Source organism: Vipera ursinii, assembly GCF_947247035.1.
Source record: "Vipera ursinii genome assembly, chromosome: 1".
Taxonomy (NCBI): domain Eukaryota; kingdom Metazoa; phylum Chordata; class Lepidosauria; order Squamata; family Viperidae; genus Vipera; species Vipera ursinii.
Genome location: NC_139512.1, coordinates 263108044 through 263133977, shown reverse-complemented (window position 1 = coordinate 263133977; position 25934 = coordinate 263108044). Strand labels below are relative to the sequence as shown.

At 40.9% G+C, this 25934-nt stretch overlaps 1 protein-coding gene across 1 annotated transcript in view; it reads right to left on the bottom strand.

Annotated features, from left to right (window-relative positions):
- The window catches only part of LAMA2 (laminin subunit alpha 2), a 460887-nt gene that overhangs the window by 351069 nt on the left and 83884 nt on the right, over nucleotides 1-25934 (bottom strand). Inside the window, exons 2-3 of the mRNA XM_083379924.1 lie at nucleotides 21855-22025; nucleotides 15719-15831 (exon numbers count right to left, since the gene is read on the bottom strand). Of these exons, the coding sequence (XP_083236050.1) occupies nucleotides 15719-15831; nucleotides 21855-22025 (284 nt within the window). The remainder of the gene's footprint in view (nucleotides 1-15718; nucleotides 15832-21854; nucleotides 22026-25934) is intronic.

Here is a 25934-nt window from a genome sequence, read left to right as displayed (position 1 = left end):
GTTAATTTGCAAGCACAGTGAGATATCTAACTGTTCAAAAGCTAGCCAACAACTTTCATTGGGGGATGTTACATCATGGGCCAATCTGGGTAATGCAACCTGTTGGTACTGTGGCCAGCAAAATGTATGCTATCATGTTTTGTTGTGACCATTCCAAAATCTGAGCCAAATCTCAGAGCTAATTAATGTATTAACTTGGTTTAAATAATATAAGAAAAATAGGCATTTATAAATCATGGAAGCTATTTAAGATTTTTTTATTTCTTAAAAACCTGGTCAAAAACTTCTATAGCTGAAGAAAGTTTTGGGTTTTTTTGCACAGGTACAGTATATATCATATATATCTTATTTGTATATATGTTATACATGTAACAGTTAGCAAACACTATTTTCTATCCTGGAGAAGGAAATGGCAACCCACTCCAGTATCTTTGCCATGAAAACCCTATGGACAGTACCAAAAGGCAAAACGATATGACGCTGGAAGATGAGCCCCTCAGGTCGGAAGGCGTCCAATATGCTACTGGGGAAGAGCAGAGGGCTAGTACTAGTAGCGCCAGAAAGAATGAAGTGACTGGGCCAAAGCGAAAGGACGCTCAGCTGTGGATGTGTCTGGTGGTGAAAGGAAAGTCCAATGCTGTAAAGATTTTTTCTCCATAGGAACCTGGAATGTAAGATCCATGAATCAAGGAAAACTGGACGTGGTCAAACAAGAGATGACAAGACTGAACATTGACATCTTAGGTATCAGTGAACTAAAATGGACAGGAATGGGTGAATTTAATTCAGATGACCATCAGGTATACTATTGTGGGCAAGAATCCTTCAGAAGAAATGGAGTAGCCTTCATAGTCAATAAAAGAGTAGGAAAAGCAATACTGGGATACAATCCTCAAAATGACAGAATGATCTCAGTTCGAATCCAAGGCAAACCATTCAATATCACAGTAGTCCAGGTCTATGCCCCAACCACCAGTGCTGAAGAGGATGAAATTGACCAGTTCTATGAAGCACTACAGCACCTTATAGAACTAACACCAAAAAATGATGTTCTTATCATCATGGGGGATTGGAATGCTAAAGTAGGAAGCCAAAAGATAACTGGAATAACAGGCAAGTTTGGCCTTGGAGTGCAAAATGAAGCAGGGCACAGGTTGATAGAATTCTGTCAAGAGAATACGATGGTCATAGCAAACACTCTTTCTCAACAACCCAAGAGACGGCTCTACACATGGACATCACCAGATGGTCAACACAGAAATCAGATTGACTATATGCTCTGCAGCCAAAGATGGAGAAGCTCTATACAGTCAGTAAAAACAAGACCAGGAGCTGACTGTGGCTCAGACCATGAGCTTCTCCTTGCAAAGTTTAGGCTTAAACTGAAGAAAGTAGGGAAAAGCACTAGGCCACTCTGGTATGAATTAAATCATATCCCTGTTGAATATACAGTAGAGGTGACAAATAGATTTAAGGAATTAGATCTGATAGACAGAGTGCCTGAAGAACTATGGACAGAGGTTCGCGACATTGTACAACAGGTAGCAACCAAAACCATCCCAAAGAAAAAGAAATGCAAGAAAGCAAAATGGCTGTCTGAGGAAGCTTTGCAAATAGCTGAGGAAAGGAGGGAAGCGAAAGGCAAGGGAGAAAAAGAAAGATACACCCAATTGAATGCAGAATTCCAGAGAATAGCTAGAAGAGATAAGAATGCCTTCTTAAATGAACAGTGCAAAGAAATAGAAGAAAACAATAGAATAGGGAGGACCAGAGATCTTTTCAAGAAAATTGGAGAAATGAAGGGAACGTTTAATGCAAAAATGGGCATGATAAAGGACCAAAATGGCAGGGACCTAACAGAGGCAGAAGAGATTAAGAAGAGGTGGCAAAATTACACAGAAGAACTATACAAGAATGAGCTTAACGTCCCTGATAATCACAATGAGGTGGTCACTGACCTCGAGCCAGACATCCTAGAATGTGAAGTGAAGTGGGTCTTAGAAAAGCTGAGCAACAACAAAGCTAGTGGAAGTGACAGTATTCCAGCTGAGCTATTCAAAATCTTAAAAGACAATGCAGTAAAAGTGCTACACTCAATTTGCCAGCAAATTTGGAAAACTCAACAATGGCCACAGGATTGGAAAAGATCAGTTTACATTCCAATTCCAAAGAAAGGCAGTGCCAAAGAATGTTCAAACTATCGCACCATTGCACTCATTTCTCATGCTAGTAAAGTCATGCTTAAAATCCTACAAGCTAGACTTCAGCAGTATGTGGATCGAGAACTACCAGAAGTACAGGCAGGATTTCGAAGAGGCAGAGGAACTAGAGATCAAATTGCCAACATACGCTGGATCATGGAGAAAGCTAGGGAGTTCCAGAAAAACATCTACTTCTGCTTCATTGACTATGCTAAAGCCTTTGATTGTGTGGATCATAACAAACTGTGGCAAGTTCTTAAAGAGATGGGAGTACCAGACCATCTTATTTGTCTCTTGAGAAACCTATATGCGGGTCAAGAAGCAACAGTGAGAACTGGACACGGAACCACTGATTGGTTCAAAATTGGGAAAGGAGTCCGGCAAGGCTGTATACTGTCGCCCTGCCTATTTAACTTATATGCAGAGCACATCATGAGAAAGGCAGGGCTAGATGAATCAAAAGTTGGAATTAAGATTGCCGGAAGAAATATCAACAACCTGAGATACGCAGATGATACCACTCTAATAGCAGAAAGTGAAGAAGAACTAAAGAGCCTCTTGTTGCGGGTGAAGAAGGAGAGTGCAAAACTTGGGTTGAAACTTAACATTAAGAAAACCAAGATCATGGCATCTGGCCCTCTCAATTCCTGGCAAATAGACGGGGAAGAAATGGAAGTAGTGACAGATTTTATTTTTCTGGGCTCCAAGATCACTGCAGATGGGGACTGTAGCCAAGAAATCAAAAGACGCTTGCTCCTGGGGAGGAAAGCCATGGCAAATCTAGACAGCACACTAAAAAGCAGAGACATCACCCTGTCAACAAAAGTGCGTATAGTCAAGGCTATGGTCTTCCCAGTTGCAATGTATGGCAGTGAAAGTTGGACCATAAGAAAGGCTGAGCGCCAAAGAATTGAGGCCTTTGAACTGTGGTGCTGGAGAAGACTCCTGCGAGTCCCTTGGACCGCAAGGCGATCAAACCGGTCAGTCCTAGAGGAGATCAATCCTGACTGCTCTTTAGAAGGCCAGATCCTGAAGCTAAAACTCAAGTACTTTGGCCACCTAATGAGAAGGAAGGACTCACTGGAGAAGAGCCTAATGCTGGGAAAGATCGAGGGCAATAGAAGAAGGGGACGACAGAGAATGAGGTGGCTGGATGGAGTCACTGAAGCAGTAGGCGTGAGCTTAAATGGACTCCAGAAGATGGTAGAGGACAGGAAGGCCTGGAGGAATGTTGTCCATAGGGTCGCGATGGGTCGGACACGACTTCGCAGCTAACAACAACAACATTTTCTATCCTACAATCTGGACAGCATGGGTAGTAAATCCAGATTATAAATTAATAGAACATGTCTGAAAAAGCTTCCCAGAACGTACTATATTAAACAGTATGGTCTTCATGATATGATGCAAGTTTGTATTTCCACTAGTAATTGCCTCAATCTGTATAAGACATACTGTGAAACACACTTTCATAACGTACAATGTTCACTTACAAATGGCTCATAAGACACAGGAAACTGTATCATATTACAAAAGGTTAGTCTCTACATTAATATTATTCATATTGGGCTGAAATGAATCATTAATCAACAAAGAACTAGCCAATGAAACAGGAAATTTTATTGTGTAGTGCTCCCACCTGCTCTTCTAACTCAAAATAAGCTCATTAGTTACAGTAGGAGCTGATTGTGCAATGTAACTTGCAGAACACTTTCACACAGAGAAATACAATTGGACGTCTCTACACATATCTGTAAAATAAGTAATATGTATAGGAATTATATATATAGCTTTTAACATATTGAAACTTATTTTTTTTCATACCTGTCTTTCATGGATCTGATAGGAATGAGTTTTGACTCTTTGTTTATTGTGATGACTTCATTACTTAGTTCAACCAAAGTTTATTCAACAAAATTAGTCTTTTCTTTGCACATTTATAAATCCTATAATGTGTTAATTAATCAGGTGTACAGCAGCTATTTCTAAATAAGTGAATTCAGCAGAACTGGGTGCCAGACTGATACACAGACTATAGCATTAGGCATTCTGGGAGTAGAATTTGTAAAAGAAATCACATTACTGTGTCTTTTATAATCTTCAGTCATGGAACCTGTAACTTAATAGTATACTTTAGTTTGCAAAGCAGCCTGGATGACACCCATCTGAGAGTTTCTTCCTTTAATTAATTCTTAATTCCTGTGGATGTAAAAGTATATCTTAGCCCTTCAGCAGAATGTAAACTGAGCCAAAGCTATCTTTCTGAAATTTTAACACAGACATTTTGTAATAACTGTTCTATCATAAACAGCTCAAGAAGATATGTTTTATAGTTGCTGTATATTTGTAAATATGTTTATAATAAATCTACTTTCAGACTTGCGAGATTAATGTCAGCCCTTCAAGATTATCCAACAAGAAGCACCAGCGAGTACTAACCCTACCTTTATTGTAAGTTTGCAGTAACAGAATCTTGCAAATCTGTAACTAAATCTCTTTCTCCTTGCCTTTAAACCCAAGATACTAAGGAGAGTACTTTCTGAGATGTTTGCCATGCCTCCATTCCTTCTTCAGGATAATCTGACCATTGTCTAGTCTGTGGGTGATCCTCTTCCTCCTGTCTCTCCAAAAAAAACCAAACACCTTACAGACCATCACAATACTGGCTGCCTTGATGCATAGCAAAACCCCTTCTTGGATGACTGGACTACAGTGCAGATTTCTCAGCTAATATGGTCGAACAACTTCCGTTTCCAGGCACGGGAAACGTAGTTGCCCCGCCCTTATGGCCTTATGGGTCCAAATGGGTTGCTTTGAAAACTAATTAAAAGTGGCAGCTGCTCCCAAAGGCAAGAGCTCACTTGTTGGCAGTTGTGAGACAGTTTCAGGCTCTGCAACGGTCACCAACAAGCTCCTAGGTATAACTCAAAGTGTCGTTTTTGACCTCCAAAGCTCTACATGGCTTGGCAACTGAGTATCTACTTTATATACTTGTAGATCTCACCTGTCTTGTATGGTCTCAGGTTGGGATACTGAGGATTCCCTCTCCATGTAAGAACCAGAGGAAAGCAACATGCCCTTATTTCTCAGTGCTGGCACCTAACCTATGGAAGAAACTTCCACCAGACATCCAGATAGTTTCTGTAAGGACCCACCTCAGCTAACCACCCAAGAAAGCAGAACTCTTGAAACAGGCATTGTCTCAAAAGGAAACTTTTATTAGGGGTTAGTGACAGTAGGGAAGTCAAGGCGAGATCTGCAGGAAATCCTGCTTAAACGGTATAGTTAAACCAGCAATATTCCTCCTCCCACCAGAGTCATAATGTCCATTTGAAATCCAGCCAATACACAGGTGGCACGATGTGCGGTTAACTGGCACAGTCGGCGCACATCGCAAGGTCTTCTCCAGTTTCGTTTCTCTGTAACCGTCTCCCTGATAAGGGAGACACATTCCTTTCTCAAGTGGATAGAGGTGAGAGAGGAAATGTAGAAAACAAAAGTTATCCCAAGTGAAAGAAATTATTCCCCCTCACCCCAGTAGAATGGCAGGCCCCAAAACAAGAGCACAAGAGTATATATGCAAGGAAGATAATAAGGATGTGGAGAGCTGACAGTTTCATTGTTTCAGAGTTTTAGAACAAACTTAAAAGCTGAGTTGGTTAGAGGATCATTTGGTAACGATCTGTCATTAGTGTGCCAATTACTACTTTATCTTTGACTACAGTCATTTATGAAAGGGATTGAAATTTTAAGGATTATTTCTGATTTATTTATGCACTATTTTTATAAATATTTGGGTTTTTATTGTACGTGACCATATATTGATTTGGAAGCTGGCAGTAAAAACAAAGTAGTTAACCCAAAACTCAGAGCACATGAAACAATATAGGGTGATGGATGCGCAGTAGGATTGTGCAAAACTTTGGATCCGACTAGGAAGAGATGCCTTAGAATGTGTGGGAATGCCAATATAACATCTGTTTCCAGCTTATTAAAACAGCTGTGGGCTTTAGTGTAAGGATCCACCTGGGATCAAAACTCCAGACCAAATAAAATTGATCGTCTCTCTGGAACTGATAAACTTTCATCATCTGCCTATAATAAAAACAAAGGAGATCTTATTCTCAGTTCTTTCATACAAATTAATATTTGATGAAGTAGAGGCAGTTGGATTCAAGTGTCTGTCCTATTGGGCCCAAGAGTCAGGCTGGTTAACAATGAGAGACAACAGGGCTTGAAATATTTCAGTACAGGTTAATCAGTGATACCCCAGAAGTTAGTGAACTACAACTATCAGAAATGGCTGTGAAAGTTGGACCATAAGAAAGGCTGAGTGCCAAAGAATTGAGGCCTTTGAACTATGGTGTTGGACTGCAAGGCGATCCAACTGGTCAGTCCTAGAGGAGATCAACCCTGACTGCTCTTTAGAAGGCCGGATCCTGAAGTTGAAACTCAAATACTTTGGCCACCTAATGAGAAGGAAGGACTCACTGGAGAAGAGCCTAATGCTGGGAAAGGTTGAGGGCAAGAGAAGAAGAGACGACAGAGAATGAGGTGGCTGGATGGAGTCACTGAAGCAGTAGGTGTGAGCTTAAATGGACTCCAGAAGATGCTAGAGGACAGGAAGGCCTGGAGGAACATTGTCCATGGGGTTGCAATGGGTCGGACATGACTTCGCAACTAACAACAACAAACTATTAGAATCCCTATGGCCTTTGGTGAGAGATTTGGAAATAGTAGCCAACAATATTTGCAAGAGCACAGATTGTCTATTCCTATATCAATCCTTGATGGCTTGGCAGAGGAGTCCAGGTCTCCAAGTCTCTTAAAAACCTTTTGTCCCAGCTGACTGCAGAAAAATGATTGTCCTAATGCTTCCTGGTCTCCCAAGTATTTGGCAAAGTTAAAAAAAGTAACTATTAAAAAAGCATAAAAGAAAGATAAGTATCTCTATCTAATTCTGAGGCTAGCAATAATGTTGTTTTTCTTAAAGGAGTTTAACCAAGATATTAAAGATTTAAAGTCTCTGAAATAAATAGCTGGTAGAAAAATATTTTTAATATCTTGCATTCAAAGATTTTGCTACATACCATTATTTATTCTGAAAACAACCAGATTTAAAAGTATGTCATAACTGTTACTGCTTTATACAGGTAGTTCTTGCTTAACGACCACATTTGGGACTGGCAACTCTATTGCTAAGCAATAGTCATTATGTAAGACACCATATGATGTCTTACCATATGATACACTTACAACTTTCTTTCATGGTGGTCATTTGGCAAATCTCCCATGATTATTAAGTGATCATCATGTGGCCATGACTTGCAATTTTACTGCTGGCTTCTCCATCATCTCTCATTATACTGTAGGAAACCAACTGTGAAGTACACAAATTGTGATGCTCTGACTGTGGGACACTCAATGGTTATAAATGCCCACTGATTACAAAATCCAAATTTGCAGAGATGCTGCAACAGTTGTAAGTCTGAAGAATGGTCATAAAAGTTATTTTTTCAGTTCCATCGTAACTTCAAATGGTCACTAAACAGGACATTTGATAAAAACAAGGACTACTTGTAATTTAAAAATCGAAATATATTTCAAACCTGTCACAAATTCATCTATTTCTTTAATCTTTTATTTTAATACTTTGAAACTTTCCAACAGCTGGCTTAAATTGTAGTGTACTGCTGAATAACATTTCAAAATTGGATATATCCTAGAATATATCAGATTATATTTTGTCAATGAAGATTAAACGAAAGTCCTACATGTTTACTTAGAAATATTATAAACTACAGTTGTAAGCATGATACTTAAAATAAACCAGCTTCCAGATTTCAAGGATAAAGGCAGCAGTATAAAATATTTGACACTAATAAAATCGCATCACTAAGAGGTAAGCCTTAGCATGGTTTCTGTATTTGAACAAATGTTTGTTGATCTAGAAGCATGCAGGTTTCATACCGACTGTTTATCTTGTCATATGGTATAACGGCAGCCTATTTTAATATTATTGGCTTCAGTGGTTTAATTTCAGGTTCTTAACTCTATAGGTCTACTGAATCATTGAAGCAGGAACCTGTACAGAAGGCAATATACATATATTGTATGTGTGTACATACTTACAAATATACTTTGATTATAAAATCCTAGAATTATGGACCAGGCAGGGACATTTAGTTCAACTTTCTAATGCACAGGAAAACCAATTAAAGTGTCCTTGAGAGATGGTTATCCATCCTCTTTTTAAAAACCTCCATGAACAAGAATCCAGGTAGACTGTTCTATAGTTGTGTAAATCTTGTTGTCAGGTAGAGTAGTTTTCAAACTATGACTCCATTACATGAAGATATGGGAATGGTAGCTACAAGCTTCAATCTAACTACTTAAACAGATCTTCATCTATAACTAGCCTCTGTATTCCAGGAACCTTATTTACAGCATTTAGGAACCTAACAAGGTAGTAAGACACACATTCTCCATTTTATCTTTTTTGCAGTGAGACAACTAGTCTAAACTGGCTAACTCTATTGCAGTCAAATTCAGAATCATAACAAAGGAAATATCCTTAAATGCTTTTCTAATTGGCTCCCTACTGAATCACAGATAGAACTTTGCTCACCAACGGTGTACACTACAATGCTTTTCTGTTGAAAGGATGGCTTTTACAGAGAACAAAATTACTATAAATGTGTAACATACCTCTCTTCTCTTGTCTCCATGGAATAATTCAAACCCAAACATACTTTGTAAGTCTACTATCTCAAAGTAACATATCTTAAAACAATTCTGTATGTATTATGAAACCCAAGCTTGTAAAACGTAACTAAGATAGCTTGACTTGAAAGTCCATGTATTTGTTTAATACCTTTTCCAAAGCTCTTCCAGTTGAGCACCTTGAAGATATCATGAGGTAGAAGCTGACTGTATTTATTTTTTACAGGGAACTCTTATAAAAATTAATTCTATGAGATAGGAAAAAGCATCCCAACCCAAATCTATCATTCATTATTATATTAAAAGTACATATTTTCTTCTTTATCCAGCTAACTTGTGTAAATATATTATCTTTCTATTATGTCATGCTATTTATTATATTGGACAGTCAACAAAGAGGTTTACGTCAGCTCCTCAAAGGTCTAGATTTATCTAATGAAGTAAAGTGTAATTATTTTTCTTTTTTTAAAGTAACATGAGAGTTTGCTAAAAGCTTTCCATGCACATTCATATTTATCAAGAGCAGCTGCTAATGTATTCTTGCAATTTTCATCTTACGACTTATAGGAATAGAAAATGCACAATCTGTTCTGTAAAAGGATGAAGCATTGTAATAAGGAACTGCAAGTAAATGACTTATAACTGTTAACAGCTAAATCTTGTACTTTGTTCTGTACCAGCCTGCTACCGGCCCTGCAGCAAAAGCAGGGACAACCCCTTTACAAACGGCAAGAGGCTGAAATAAAGCCTGCCAAATTTATTAACATAAAACAGAGCAAGACAAGACACCAACCATGAAACAGGAGCTATGAAACAGGAACTATCCAAGCGGTTGCCTTCAGCAAACCAGCCCTCCCACACATTCCCCTTAAATAGAGTTCAGGGCGTGGCCTCTCTCTGCCTCCTTCCGAGGTGCCCCATTGCCTTCCTCTGTTTACTCCTGATTGACTGCCTCCTGCGTCAGGTGTCCTTGAACAGGGCCAGCTGTGGGTCATCTTCATCCACGCTGTCAGGCTCACACAGCTGGGTCTCCATCATGACCAGGTGGGAGGGGCCTGGCTGAGGGCTCTGCGAAGCCTCAAAGCCATCATCAGCAAGCTCTTCAACACCCCCCTCCTCCTCCTCTGAGTCGTCCGACCCAACTGCCGAACCCACAGGCTGACCCTGAATCACAACACTATCCCGCACCGCAGGGCCCTTCCCCCAGGTCTGCCGATCCGGATGCAGTCGGGATGGAAATTGTTCATGAAAAGTGGTCACCAACGCAGGGGCATGAACGGCGGTCACGTCTTCCCAGGTGAAGTCCTCTGGTCCGTAACCTTTCCATTCAATCAGGTACTGGAAACGACCTTTCAGCCAACGGGAGTCCTTGATGCTGGCAACCTCGTACTCGGGGGTGCTGCCTCCATCACGAGGTCCTGATGGGGGAGGTTCCGCTCGGTGGAGTGGACAGGCCGGTTGCTCGGGGACCAACAGAGACCGATGAAAGACTGGGTGCATGCGCAGGGAACGTGGCAGAGTTAAGCGATAGGCGACCGGATTGATGACAGCCTCGACTGGGAACGGTCCTAAATATCGGTGATCTACCTTTATCACCGGCCGTGTTGATGGTAGTTTCCTGGTGGACAACCAGACCCGATCTCCCACCGATAGTGGAGGCGTATCCCGTCTTGACCGATCAGCAAACCTTTTGTATTCAGCCTTGGCCTTCTCTAACTGACGTCGCACCAATCGATGGATCACCTGTAACTCTGCCATGAAGTCGTTCGCTGCCGGCTCTGGTGAGTCCACAGGAGAAAGGGGGAAAAACTGGGGGTGATATCCCACATTGGCCAAGAACGGTGTCATCTGTGTGGAGGTGTGCTGCGAATTGTTAAATGCAAACTCAGCTATGGCCAGATAGTCCACCCAATTGTTTTGCTGCAGATTGACATAGCAGTGCAAATATTGTTCCAGGATACCGATGACCTTCTTGGTTCCCCTATCAGTTTGAGGATGATGCACGGACAAGAGGCAAATCTTGATATCCAACGCATGCATCAACTCCTGCCAGAAGCAGGCTGTAAACTGGCCCCCCCTATCAGAGACGACTCTATCAGGGAGGCCTTGCAGCCGAAACACCTGCTGAATGAACATACGACTAGTGGCGCGGGCTGACGGTAAGCTGCGACAGGGGATGAAGTGCGCCATCTTGGTCAGCATGTCCACCACCACATACACTGTCGTAAAACCAGAGGATGGGGGTAAATCCATCAGAAAGTCCATGGACACAGCCCCCCAGGGTCTTTTGGGTGTCGGCAAAGGCTGCAGTAATCCAGGCGGGGGCCCTGTCGCTGACTTGGCCTGCCTGCATGGGATGCAGGAAGTGACATAGGACTGGACATCGTGTCGGACTCGGGGCCATCAGAAGGTACGGGAGACCAGGTTCAGGGTCTTGAACAGGCCAAAATGCCCCGCCGCTGGGTTATCGTGACACTGGCTGAGGATGAGTCCCCTGAGTGGCCCTCCCGGAAAGTAGAGCCGGTCATGATAATACAAGAGTCCATCCGTGACCGTCCAAGGAGAATCTGGCCCCACCTCCTCCTTCCGCTGAGCCACCCACACCTCCTGCTGCTGTGCCTCCCGGATCCGAGCCCGTATATCAACCGGCTCCCGCACTGCAGCAAAAGACTCGATCACTGTCCTGGGCAGAAGCTTGTCTTCCACTTGGGAATATTCGGGCTTCCTGGACAGAGCATCCGCTCTTTGATTGTGCCCACTAGGTATGTACCAAACTCGGAAGTCGAACCTCGCAAAGAAAAGAGACCACCGGATCTGGCGTTGGTTCAAATTCCAAGTGGTCTGCAGGCTTTCCAAATTCTTATGGTTTGTCCAGACCTCAATTTGATGCCGCGCTCCCTCCAGATGATGCCTCCAGGCCTCGAACGCCACTTTGATGGCCAGCCTTCTCCCAGATTGTATAATTGCGCTCCGAAGGGTTCAGTTTTCGTGAATGGTACGCGCAAGGCAAGAGGGTACCCCTGGGCATCGTTGCCTGGAGTAACACCGCCCCAATGGCAATGTCGGAGGCATCCGCCTCCACGACAAACGGCCGTTGCGGGTCAGGATGCTTCAAGATGGGCTCCTTCATGAAGGCTTCCTTCAAAGTCTGGAAAGCCCGTTGTTCTGGAGCATTCCACTGGAACCGAGTCTTCTTCTGCAGGAGCCGGGTGAGGGGGGCTGTCAAGGCAGCAAACCCAGGGATGAAAGTTCGGTAATAGTTGGCGAACCCAAGAAGTCGCTGAACATCCTTCACGCGATGCGGGGGTTGCCAACTCTGCAAAGACTCAACCTTACTCGGCTCCATGGCAATGCCCTCAGGAGAAATGCGGTGACCCAGGAAATCGATGGTCACCCGGTAGAACTGGCACTTCTCCAACTTGGCAAACAGCCGATGTTCTCGGAGTCGCTGCAGGACCTGATGGAGATGCTGATGGTGCACCTCACGCGACGGGGAGTAGATCAGGATGTCATCCAAGTAGATCACGACAAACTGATCCAACAAATCCCGGAAAATGTCGTTCATGAAATGCTGAAACACAGCGGGGGCGTTGGTCAGGCCAAACGGCATCACCGTGTACTCAAAATGTCCATAGCGAGTACCAAACGCCATCTTCCACTCATCACCCGGCCGAACCCTGACGAGGTTGTAAGCTCCACGCAGGTCCAGTTTCGTGAAGATCTTAGCCTCCTGGAGTCAGTCCAAGAGTTCGGGGATGAGGGGCGGTGGGTAACGATTGCGCACCTTGATGGCGTTGAGTTTCCTATAATTGCAGCAAAGCCGCAATTCACCTGACTTCTTTTTGACGAAGAGCACGGGTGCAGACACTGGCGAGGACGAGGGCCGGATGAAACCAGGAGCCAAATTCTTCTCCAGAAAGTCCCACAATGCAGCCAACTCGGGGTCCGACATGGAGTACAAACGCCCCACTGGGAGAGGCGCATCAGAGACCAAATCAATGGGGCAGTCATAGGGCCTGTGCGGGGGTAATTGATCCGCCTCTGTCTCGCTGAACACATCAGCAAAGTCAGATAGTTCGGGAGGCAAGGAAACCCCTGGGGAACCCTCCACCTGGCCGGCACAGATATGGCGGGAGTGGTCCACGCACTGCAAGCTTGGGAAGGTGACCAAGTTCTGTGACCAATAGATCTGTGGGTCATGCGCCCGGAGCCACGCCAGTCACAAGACCACGGGGAAATGCAGATCTGAGGTGATATAGAACTGGATGGCCTCCACATGGGAACTGATGGCCATACATAATGGTTGCGTGGCGGCCGTAATTGGCCCAGACAGGAGCACTCGACTATTGATAGTCTCTACTAACATGGGTGGATCCACCGGGCACTGGGGAGCAGCCCATTTGGCCACAAATGTTGAGTCCATAAAATTTGTGGTGGCCCCAGAGTCAATTAAGGCATGCACTGGAATCCCCTCTGGCTTGCCAGGAAGGATCAGATGTGCCTCCAATATCAGATGCCCTGGAGGTCCACAGGCAGCATCGGAAAGACGTCGCTCAGTGTTGTTGTGGGACGCCCGATCTATCACGCCATCTAGATCGGGCTCGGGGCGTTTCCCAACAGAAAAGTAGGGGACTTTCTCGGAGCAGACTCAGTCACTGATGCCCGCTGTCGCTTCTTTGGGCAAAAAGCAGCCAAATGCCCAGGGTCCCCACAGTAAAAACACAACCCCCCCGATCGTCGTCTGTTCATTTCAGTCACCGATAGATGAGACCTGGTGGCATCCAGCTCCATTGGCTCCTCCCTTTGAACTGGGGGCTCACGCACAACAGGGGCTGCAGGGGTCTGTGGGGTGGCACGGTGACTCCTTCGCTGCTGCATCCGAGCATCGATGCGCAGGCAGAGATGGATCAGCCCATTCACGTCTGAGGGAATATCCACACGGGCCAGCTCATCCAACATCTCCTGCGACAATCCATCCTGGAAGGCATCCACAAGCGCAGCCTCATTCCAGGCGGAATCCTGGCTAAGCAGCTGAAAATCGCTGATATAGTCCTGTAGGGGGCCAGCTGTGGGTCATCTTCATCCACGCTGTCAGGCTCACACAGCTGGGTCTCCATCGTGACCAGGTGGGAGGGGCCTGGCTGAGGGCTCTACGGAGCCTCAAAGCCATCATCAGCAAGCTCTTCAACACCCCCTCCTCCTCCTCTGAGTCGTCTGACCCAACTGCCGAACCCACAGGCTGACCCTGAATCACAACATACTTTTCAATGAAGAAATAAACAAAGTCTTGATCTTATCCTTTCAATCCCATTTATAAAACTTTAGTGCTTTCTTGTTTTATTCAGTATTACATTCAATATTATGTATAGAACAGTATATATGGAAGCTGGAACTACCCAGTGTAGCAGGTGGGAGATTATTTCTGAAAGTAGAATGTCTTTATTCTCCCTTATAACTTTGAATAAGGTGAATAATATCATCAGAAAATTTGCAGCTCAATTCTCATATCCATAATCTCAGCAAAGGCCTTCTCTCCCATTCTCTCCCCCCCCCCGCTTCATTCAAGGTGATTCAACTGAATCAACTTGTTCAATAAAAGCTTTGAATCAAGTTTCTAAGGTGATTCATATTGTCAAAACAAATCAATTGCCTTTGAATTATTTTGGAAAGATTCTAGGGCAATTCTGAGACTTAGTAGATTTTCCCAGCTTTGTAAAACTTTTATGCAGTTTCCTTTTCATACATAAACAAAACTGGTAAGGGAGGACTGAGTTGTTACAAGCTTTCTGATATTGATATAAATAGAAAACAGAGTTTTATCAATTCTATGAACCCTGCTTATTTGAATCCTGGGGAAAAACTGCTGTACCATTTCTCTCTCTCTCTCTCTTCTGTTAGCATTCTAGTCCGAGACAGATACTGAATATTTGCAAAAATAAAATGTAGTTCTTCCTCCCCTGTACATGCAAGCAAATGCTCATGTGGGTGGATCTGTCATATACATATTCAATAACAGAAACAACTCCCCTAGGATCTTAGTCTATTCTTATGAATAGACCACTATTATGAACATTTATGTGGGAGTTAGTCAGCCGCAGTAATATAGGAGCAATCATGGTCATTTACATTCCATTAGATTATTACTCTAGCTAGTTCAATATATTTGGTGCTGATTGGGTCTTCAGTTTCTGTCAAGGTTATACCTCTTCATACCATATTTGGAAATGTCTGAATTAAAAGTATGAGTTCTATATATGAAGCATGTATCACCTAGTAGCTACCAGTCACACTAACTTTCACACTGAAAATCTTGTTAAATAGTTGCTTCTTATAACAGTCTGATAGCTATTTAAATGAAAAATAAATAATCAAAAAATAACTGTTGTTATAATATGGCAAAATCAGGCGACTGTGAAAGCTCACATTTTGTAATGTTTGTGCTAATTAATCAGGACTTGATGATACTCCAGGATAAAATGGATACGCAGAGTCCTATGGAGAAGTACAGGAGCAATTTTACCACCAAGCTATAATATCCAATCTGTCAGTTGTGAACAACTTGGCTCAGATGTGAAGAATTAAATTATTTGATGTATTTCTCAAGCCTATGCACAGGAAACTTCTCAGACTAACAATTTGCACTTGGGTGAGACTAGATGAGGTTCAAAGGCATTCAGGGAGGCTCAGACTTCATCCTCTTGTGCCCATAAAGGAATTCTAAACTAAGTCCCCGTTTGACTCCTCCCCCTGGCTCAGCCAGTTTCTTTCCTATAAGTCTTAAGAATAAAGATTACCTGCCGTAAGTCAAGTGTGATGGTCACGTAGTGATATTCCACTCCATTTTGAATACTAGGACTTTGCCACCATGTATTCTTGCCATCGATTGCATTTGATATCGGATGTCTCACTATTGAACCAAGAATAAAAAAATAACAATTAGGGTAAAATGAATCTCATCTTCTTTACCCCTTATTCTGTTTTCATGTGAGTGCAAGTAGAACAGGTTATATAATATCTTAGATAAAATTATTCTTTTTAAGTTTCTTATGACAGTGCTGACTTTAAAAAGGTGCATACATTGCTTTGTGATGAAATTCAGTTCAACAACTTCTTTAGAAAGATAGGATCATATGGTGACAAACTTTCCTTTGCCTAATGGGAAGAAGGTATAACCATGAGGAACAGAAGGAAGAACTTCAACCAACACAATGATCAGATTAAAAAAAGAAATATAATTTGAGAAAGCTCGTCATACATGACTCTCTCTAGTTCTCACAAAGGTAAAGTAGGGAGGGAGGAAAAGAGGAAATACATTCTGACTTGCAAGATTCTGTTACTATAACTTTATACTAAAAGTAGTATATTTCTGTGTCTTTGGTTTCCAAGCTAGTAAGACTGACACGACCTCCACAACTTCTCATTTGCTTCTGCTCAGAATAAGCCACTGGATTCTGATGTAATGAAACAGCCATTAATTACAATGGAAGTTGAAACAGATTTATCAGGCACCTTCTAATGGTGTCATTAGTACTCAGAAGTGATCCCTAATAAGGAAACTAATTGCTTCATCATAGTGAACTTTTCTCAAATATGATAGCTAACTTTGCTAAAAACAATTTGTTTAGATAGATAGGATCTATGTCTTAATATTTAATAAGAGAAAAGCATATATAATATTAAAGTTATACAGAGATTCAAAGGACTGTTTCATATATAAATACACTCATATATATTTTGCAGCCAAAGCAGCCAATAAAGTCAAAGCAGCTCTGCCTCAATGTTTTGATTAAGAATCAATACAGAGTGACTTGTTTCTTCAAAGAGCCATGTTAAGGTTCAATGACTATATTAACAGAGAAAACCTTTGTAATTTACTGCTCAGGAAACAAAAGCAATCAGATAATTTATCCTGGGGATGAGATTACTTATTCTGGCAAGACTAGCTTTTATATCATCTGAATATCTTAGTCTGTTTGCCCTTTTAGTGTCTTTCTCAGCTGAAATTGGTGGTCTATAAAAAGCACACTTTTCCCCTGAACTCACAGAGACAAGAGAATATTTTAATAGATAATGGCATTAGAAAATGCCCAAGATGTCACCTAGCTTGGTAATGAAACATTTGCAGGAAAAGAAGCAAGTTCAAAGGACACAAAACAATACCCAAAAATTGAAAAGAATTCCATAATTCAGAGTTAGCTTACAATGGTAGTACATTTAAGACGCAAGAAATAGTACAGAGAACATCAACAAAGATGATTAGGGGACCGGAGGGTAAAACATACAAGGAACGGTTACTAGGGTATGTCTAGTTTAATGAAGAGAAGGATGAGGGGTGAAATGATATCAGTGTTCCAATATCTCAGGGGCTGCCACAAAGAAGAGGGAGTCAAGCTATTCTCAAAAGCACCTGAAGGTAGGACAAGAAGCAATGGATGGAAACTAACCAAAGAGAGAAGCAACCTAGAACTAAAGAGAAATTTCCTGACAAAACAATTAACCAGTGGAACAACCTTCCTCCAGAAGCTGTGAATGCTCCAACACTGGAAATTTTTAAGAAGAGACTGGACAGCAATTTATCTGAAATGGTATAGGATTTCCTGCCTGAACAGGGGGGTTGGACTAAAAGACCTCCAAGGCCCTTTTAACTTTTTAAATTATTATTATTGATCATCATACAGTCAGCCAGATGTTCAGACTGGATTTGGCATTTTTGTCTACCTATCGAGTCCTTCCCAAGGACCTAGGATAGTACTACGCTTGCTTTCCTTTGCCACAGTCTTTCTATTTCTATTTGTAGGTCCTTGTATTTTGTTATCTTCTCCAGTTCTTTCTCATCTATTCTGCTGTCTCCACGCACTGCCACGTCCACTATCCAGACTTTTTTGTCTTTCTTATCGACAATTGTTAAGTCCAGAGTGTTATGTTGCAGGTGCTTGTCTGTTTGAATTCTGAAGCCCCAGAGCAGTTTAACTTTATCATTTTCTATGACATTCTCTATTTTATGATCCCACAAGTTCTTGCTTATAGGCAAGTGATATGTCTTGCAAATCTTCCAATGCACCATTGTTGCTACTTTGTCATGCTGCTGCTTGTAGTCAGTCTGTGTGAACTTCTTGCAGCAACTTACCAGGTGGTCCACTGTTTCTTCAGCTTCTTTGCATAGGCGGCACTTACTGTCTGTTGCTGTCTTCTCAATTTTCACTTTGAATGCATTTGTCCTTAAGGCTTGGTCTTGTGCAGCCAGAATTAGTCCCTTGGTCTCTTTCTTCAACTTTCCTGCTCCTAGCCATTGCCAGGTCTTGCTATTATCTGCTTTCCCAGATAACGTACTGGCCATGTAGTGTTTTGTCTTCCCATGTCTCTATTCTGTTCTTCATTTGGTCTTGTAGGCCATTTTGGTCTCTCCAGTAGTCAGGAAGCCTTCCTGATATACTAATTTCAGTGCATCTTCATCATTGTCCTTCAGATATTCTTCCAAAGCCATTTTTTCTTCTGCAAGCATCTGTTATTGTTGTTGTTGTTGTTGTTATTATTATTATTATTATTATTATTATTATTGATCATCACACAGTCAGCCAGATGTTCAGACTGGATTTGGCATTTTTGTCTACTTATCGAGTCTTTACCAAGGACCCGGGATAGGCAGATATGGATGCTTGATGGTATTACAGATATCATCACAGTTTGGAAGCAGTTCCTAGTAAGGCCGCCTTTTGCAATTGACTAATGGTGAATTTGTCAATGCCAAAGGTGTTCAAGTGGTGCTCCAGTTGTTTTGGGATTGCATTATTATTATTATTATTATTATTATTATTATTATTATTATTATTATTATGCATTTGCTGATTTAGAAAAAGCTTATGATCATGTTAATAGACTTAATTGTGGAATACTTTACAAGCATATGAAGGTAAGGTTGTTGAATGAGACAAGATGGATATATGATGGAAGTAAAGCATACACAAGAATATATGAAAAAAGATTAAACAATATGGAGATACAAAATTCACTTCTCCAGGAAATATTTTAAGAATTGTGAAATATACTGTTTCCCTAGACCAAGGGTAGGCAACCTCAGCTCTTTTATGACTCATGGACTTCAACTGACTCAGCTGACTCAGGAATTCTGGGAGTTGAAGTCCATGAGTCATAAAAGAGCCGAGGTTGCCTACCCCTGCCCTAGACCATGCCTTCAGTCATGCTATTCAGAGAAGTCTGGTGATTTTCATAACTAAATCCTCTTCATAGGAAAAAGTTTGAGGTATTCTGCATTTTATCTAATCCCCAAATAGGCATGTTTCATCAGAAATGTTTTATCAAGAATATCATGAACTATTTCCCATTGCTAAACTACACCTTGAATTAGCCCAGGCAGGGAAATGGAATGTTCCTGAGTTTTCCAGAATTGAATGTTTTGATCCAGAATTGAGGAATTTTGTACATCCTTCATGAATGGGTTGAAGGGAAGAGAAAGATGGATAAAAAACCTAGTTGATTGGCTTGAATTGCTAAGATCCTCAAAAAAGAGAAAACAAGAAGTTTAAAGAACAAATGGCAGTGTATAATCCAGGTAACAACATGGAAATAACAAGGATGGTTTCCAGAGGCAGAAAGGCATGGAGAGGTATAATGAATATTGTTGTAAAGTATATTTACTTTTCTCTTACTCTTTGCCTTTATTTTGCTTACCACCTGCTCAATTGTTATATATGTATGATTGTTTGGTATATATCTATGTTGCTTACAGAAAAATCACTATCATTGAAACCCTTAACCTGGGTTACTGTATAAATTAATGTTTTTATATTTTGTCATTATTTCAAAACCAAAGGAATATTTTCAAAATCATTGATAAATAAGAATGTCTGCCTATAGCTGAAAACACTTCTTGGGAGAGAATCTGTTAGTTATAAAACTGCAAATGCTAAAAAATTGTACATAGATTTCAAATGATTCAGCAGCACAAAGGAAAAATTAACACGTCACATGTGATAAAACTGGAGAGAAGTATTTTCTATTGGATTTGTTATCTTTTTACAAACACTCTCCCCCCACCCCTTAGCTAAGAATAAAGAAGAAAAATTACTCTTGGCATCTGATCTTTTTTTTCCCCCAGCAATGAATGTAAGTGTATCTTGGGAGGAAAAAAAATCAGCTGTAAATCAAGCCCAGGTCTCCTAGGTGATAGCAATAGAAGTTGTCTAATTAGAAATGTTGCTATCAATCTCCCCACATCAAATTGATACGAGGTGTACTCATGAAAAGAAAGAATGAGAAATGAATATACAAGTAACTGTAATCCCATTACAGAAGTTTAATCTTAATTAAATTGAAACCACTGATTAATTGCTGAAATGTATTTCCTTATTTTTAAAAAGCGAAAGATAATATAAACTATACACTGCCTGTAAGAAAGGCGGGGGCAAGGTTCTGATGCAGCCACAAGCTTAACATAAAGGCCAGCCTTGGTGATGAATGACGAGGGAGATAGTTTCCACATAAGCAACTCATCAAAATGTGGTCTTTAATTTGGGCTCACATATGATTAACCAGGGAGTGTGTGTTCATTTCCTTCCACATAATTAAGGGGAGATGCACCAGATTCACAAATTCCAAGGGGACCATTTAAAGTCTGGTACATTACATGGCACTCTTATTAAAGGGCCATCTCTGGTAAATAAAACAGTTCACAGTGCCAAATGAACATTTTGCAAACCTTAAAATGAAATGAGTTTGTAATGAAAGACCATGTGTTTTAATGGTTGTCTGCACTGCAGATTAACAGCAGTCAGAACTGCAGATGTGGGGTCTTTATGGAGGCTGCTGAAGTAATTAATACTGGATTTTTAGCTTAAAGAACCATTGGAATTAGCCCACTTTTTTTTTGAGGAATGATCACAGAACTGACACAGGTAAGTAACTTATAGTATTCTGTCTGAGACTTCTCCAAAAAATAAAACATGGTCTTGGATATTATTTATAATATTATAAATTTCCCCGTTTTCTTTTATATGGAATACTTAAGGGTGATATAAAAATGTCTATCTGCCTCCACCTCCTTGTTTGATGGACTCCAAACTTGACTCCCCAGCTTATTCTCCATTGCTGTACATGATCACCCACAAGGTCATTCCTGCTGTTTTCCCACCCCTCCCCACCAACTCTGCTGGTCCCCCTCCCCCCATCTCTGCTGGCACTATTTCTAGTGATAGAATATTATAGCCTATGATTGATTTCTTCAGTTCACAACTAAGACTGGGAATAATTGTCCCCATTTCTATTGTCAGTGAAGAAAAATTGCTTTTATCCCCTCCCCTTTGACTGGAGGCAAAGAAAGACTGGCATAGGGGCAGGAAAAGTGGGGCTTATCTCATCTCCAAATCATGCACTCTAATGTTATCTGAACTGGAGGCCAATAGAAGTAAGAACAAAGTTCCAATTTCTGGTTTAGGTTATATAGGGCAGGGGTCTCCAACCTTGGCAACTTTAAGACTTGTGGACTTCAGCTCCCAGAATTCCTCACCCAGCTTGTCTGACTGAGGAATTCTGGGAGTTGAAGTCCACAGGTCTTAAGGTTGCCAAGGTTGGGGACCTCTGATATAGGGGACTTGCTCTCATAGAATCACAAGATATCCAATGTGCAGATGATATTCTGCCATGGGCATATTCCATTCATGAGTAAGAGAGTCACATATTGCCCCCAACAGTTTGGGTCCTCAGAAAGAGGGACGACTTAGCCAGCCTATTGCCAGTGAGAATCAAACTGCTGGCAGTTGGCGGAATTAGCCTGCAATACTTCATTCTAACCACTGCACCACATGGTTCTTGATCCAGTACAATAATTTCAGCTGTGAAAAAGCTTTGATGGTTTCACTGTGCATCCACACAAAGAAGGATGTTAAGAACATGAAATAGATACTATACGCTTACAGTTTGGATTCCTGCTACGCTGGTCACAGATGCGGCATTGAGGGTTTCTTGCTGGCTGGCCAGGGACATGTTCCACCAGCTTACAGTACATTTCTGGACCTCTTTTACCACAGGTAGCATTTGTGGTGATGAGCGAACTAGAAGCCAGGTTCAGCACTGCTGGAAACAAACCTGAACAAAGAAAAAAGGAAGCAACACTATAGTAAAATATTCATAGGAATGTTGCACATTTTGGTACAGGAATTAATGACATCCTTTCTACGGCAGTTTTAGAAGTCATATTGATTCAGTATGCATAGAGCACACTGGAAAAATATAGCTACAAGCCAATCAAAATGTCACAGACTGTGCCTTTAATATAAGTAACACTGAGAAATAAAAAAGTACAGACTTTTGTTAGTGTCCATTTGTGTAATCTATTCTCTCTCTCTCCCTCCCCCCTCTCTCATCCTTCTCTACTCAACTATCCAACCATTTCAACATGGACTCTGGAAAACATACAATTAAAACTCAATACAATATGTAAAATCATAGTCAAGAAATATGAATGTAACAGGAGGAAGAGCAGCCATAGCCCACACAAATGGCAGACCAATTTAGTTAAGAGCTTGAAGGAAAAAAATAGATTTTTAAAGATGATCTAAATGTTTTCAGGGTCAGGGCAGTCTGAGTTCCAGGGGAATGCTTATTCAAAAAGAAGAAGTTATGACAAGGAAACATGAATCCCAGGTCTCATCATATGGGTGGGAACTGATGGATGCCTACTTTGCCAGATTTTGCAGGATAAAATGGTTGGGAGAGAGACAGTTCCTTAGAGAGACAGGCCGTATGCTACAAAGGACTTTAAAGATGATAACCAGCACCTTGAATTACTGTCAGAAGCTCACTAAAAACCAGCACCATTCATGTAAAAGAAGTGTTACATGACTATGCACCCCAAACTATGCTACTGCATTTTGAACCAGCTATAGTTTATGGGGATTTTTAAAGGGTCACTTCTAACACCTAGGAACCATGTCCTCATAGACACTTGGCTGAGCCAGGGTTAAGTCAGTTCTCCTCCAGCCAGACTCAAACAGGCACTGGAACACAACTTCTGTTGCATCACCCAGTTTAGAAAAGAATTGGATGAGCAGTTAAATATCATAAACTTTCCGATGGTGCCTGGTCTCAAGTAAACATTAGCACTCAAGCTTTTGCATTCTCAGTATGTTCCCCCTTTATTCCAACAGATTTCTGCGGTGATTTTAAGATCTGCAATATATTGAATTGATCAAGAAATGAAACTCTGGATTCTTTTTGCTCAAAAACATTAAATTGTAAATGTCGATTGAATGTTACAATATTTTTTTAAAAAAATAATACATGAGTTAGGTATACAGAAAATAAAAGACATAGGGGTGACACTGATGTAGTGGTTATGTTGGACAAAGTTTGGGGATATCCTGGATCAAGTCCACTTTCATTCATAAAAGCTCATAGGGTGATGTTGGATCAATCAGACTCTATCAGCAGAATCCACCTCACAGAGTTATTGTTGCAAGAGGCAGAGTTTATACGGTCATGATCTTGAACAACTGGCAGTAAAGTGGGATAAAGCATAAAGTAGAACAGCAGCATCGTCTTGCCATATACAGTACAGGTTTGCAATTGTTCTCTGGTTCCAGCTACAAACTTTAACAGGGACAAAGTCTAACCTCATCTAAAATTGTCAAGGATGGACTTGAATATTTAACAGATTTTCAAACAATTTCCCGTCTTCTCCCTTTGCAGAATTAATGCAATGTTATTCAGCCCATTTCTTTTTAATCTGCCACCTCAGTTCCCTTGTCTGTCCCTGCAATTAACCTTTGTGTCACTTAATTACTGACCCTGTTGGTCATGGTACAGCTATCCTCTGACATTCTACATTAGTGACTCCAACGCTCCCTTTAAAACTAGGTTAAACATATTACCTAAGCAAGGCACCCAATTAGTTACTAACATGTTCAATTTGTACAGCCAGTCAATCAATAGTTAGAATTTTGTCAAATTTGCAAGTTGCCATATTTTTCTTGTGTTTTTAAGTTCTATATTTTATTCCTGCTGGGTTTTCTTTAAAAAACCATTACCACAACAACTCTTCACCACCAGCATTTGGATGTATTTATGGCTCTCTGTAGTGCAGGGAGGGATGCACAGTAAAAAGTGGGTCCTGAAAGTGCAAATTAATTGTCAGTGGCTCCTGCAGCTCCCAATTGACTTACAACCTTATTATGTCTGAAGCTCTGTGGCATGACTCACAGAAGAGACAGCAATCATTTACACATAAGGTAAAGACCATCATCCCCTTTCCTCTAACTTCATCTGACGGGAACATGAGATAAACACATAAAGTATTCAGGCAGAAAAAGGACTTACACCATAAGATGTTGGAAAACATATCAAAGGAATATAAACAGAAGGTGTGAAACAGTAATAGGGAAAACAACACCAATATTTATTTTATTTTATTTATTTATTTTAATTCCATTTATATCCCGCCCTTCTCTGAAGACTCAGGGCGGCTTACAAGCTTAGCAGTAGCCTTCATTCTATGTATATGCCTGCTTATTAGGGCTTTCATACACCCCCCCAAGCGGCATTATTACAAAGTCAGCTTAATTGCCCCCAACAATCTGGGTCCTCATTTTACCTACCTCGGAAGGATGGAAGGCTGAGTCAACCTTGAGCCTGGTGGGATGTGAACCTGCACTAACTGCAAGCAGCTGGTGTTACTTAAGGAGGCATTAGCCCACTGCTCCACCAAGCACTATAGGCTTCCTTTTTCTTTCATTTATTCCTGTTATGTATTCACAATAATGTAGAATGAAGACAGAATGACTTTTTAGGGACAACTAAATATTATATGCAGATGCAAGAAGAAATCTCCTAGAGGTATAAAACAAAATAGAAAGGAAAATTACCACACAATAATCGGGCAATATTTTTCCAAACAACTGGATATTTCTTTTTGCCTAAACTTGTTAATCAATTCATGGTTATCTGAGAACAAAGCAGTTAGGGTTTAATACAGCACAGTATTTGCCAATTTAGACAAGATATTCATTCTTGTCTCAATATATCCATAGATGCGTAAGTATAAATACGTTGATTATTTATTTGGGACACTTTTGAAATAAACTAAAAGGGCTGTAATTGATCTGCCATAGCAGGCCAATTAAGCTCACAGCACTTGTTTTAATAAATATTATGAGTAACTCTGGTTGAATATAATCCACCTAAAGTCAACCAAAAACATGGCATAAGTGGAAAAACCAATACCAGTAGGTTTTAATATTAACATTTTTGGGTACCATTGATAAGGGCAACAGCGTGGTATAATTGAAATAAACCACAAAAATACATTAACTTTGGTTTATTTGAGACAACAGACAATTAAACCATTGTCAATCAAAAGCATTAGTTCATTTTGCAAGAATTAGTATTGCTGCTGAAGTTCAGATTTACCAGTCTGGTTTGCAAGGGGCCTGGGCAGTATTAATCGTTCCAGGCCTGAGTATAATCCAATATTATGCCCTTCCCCTGCTGAAATCTTGAATGTAGCATGATAGTATCCAAGTAATATGCCAGACATGAGGAACTGTGCCCTTGAAAAGGATGTCAGGTTGCTCTTAAAGCATGTCTCACAGCAGAGATGCATCTGATATACAACTGAATATAAGAGACTTTCATGAAATTTAGTGTTGATGGCTTTGATGAAAAAGATTCATTCTTACTGCAGACCTAATGATGTTGAGAATTGGTGCAATGTGGGGGTGGGCAGAAGATCAACAATCACAAAATAAAGCAGTTCATCAGTTGTTAAGATAAATAGTAATCGGTACTTAAAAGAGTGAGCTGGAAAAATCTTTTGAGATCACTTCTTTATTTTAATTGCTTTTCTGCTACATGCTCAAAAAATCAAAAGTTTTTATCACAAACTATTAAAAGTGTTATAAGGGATTATCTTGATCCTTTTCAGTCAAGGTTCAGGAGAGGTATGAGAGGGGAAATGATATTGGATGATCTGTGAGATGGGCAGGATAAGGGTTGTGCAAC